Source organism: Caenorhabditis briggsae (assembly GCF_000004555.2).
Source record: "Caenorhabditis briggsae AF16 supercontig from assembly CB4, cb25.NA_021, whole genome shotgun sequence".
NCBI lineage: Eukaryota > Metazoa > Nematoda > Chromadorea > Rhabditida > Rhabditidae > Caenorhabditis > Caenorhabditis briggsae.
The window spans coordinates 3,120-3,367 of NW_025543184.1; the positions used below are offsets into that span (position 1 = coordinate 3,120).

Below are 248 nucleotides of genomic sequence, written 5' to 3' on the forward strand. Positions count from 1 at the left end.
TGATTCTCAAAAACTGTCTCAAAGTATCTAATTTTGAACTTTTTTTGAATAAGTTGTGCACAAAAATTGCTAATCAATGAATTTCTTATCACTCCCTTCCCCCATTTTTGGTTACACAGTTCTCTTTCTACTTTTTACGTTTAACATTGATATTATCAGTTTCGCTCTTTTTCCTATATATTTTTTCTCAATTTTCAGCTTTTCCAGAAAACATTTTTTTCAGATGACTGAAACAGAATTCACTCCTG

General features: G+C 29.8%; 1 protein-coding gene across 1 annotated transcript in view; it reads left to right on the forward strand.

Annotated features, from left to right (window-relative positions):
* Positions 1–223: 223 nt before the first annotated feature.
* Positions 224–248, forward strand: part of CBG23658 — a gene marked incomplete at both ends in the record, with an annotated part of 821 nt that continues 796 nt past the window's right edge. Inside the window, one exon of the mRNA XM_045240840.1 lies at positions 224–248. This exon is cut by the window's right edge and continues 108 nt beyond it. Coding sequence (XP_045091129.1) covers positions 224–248 — 25 coding nt within the window.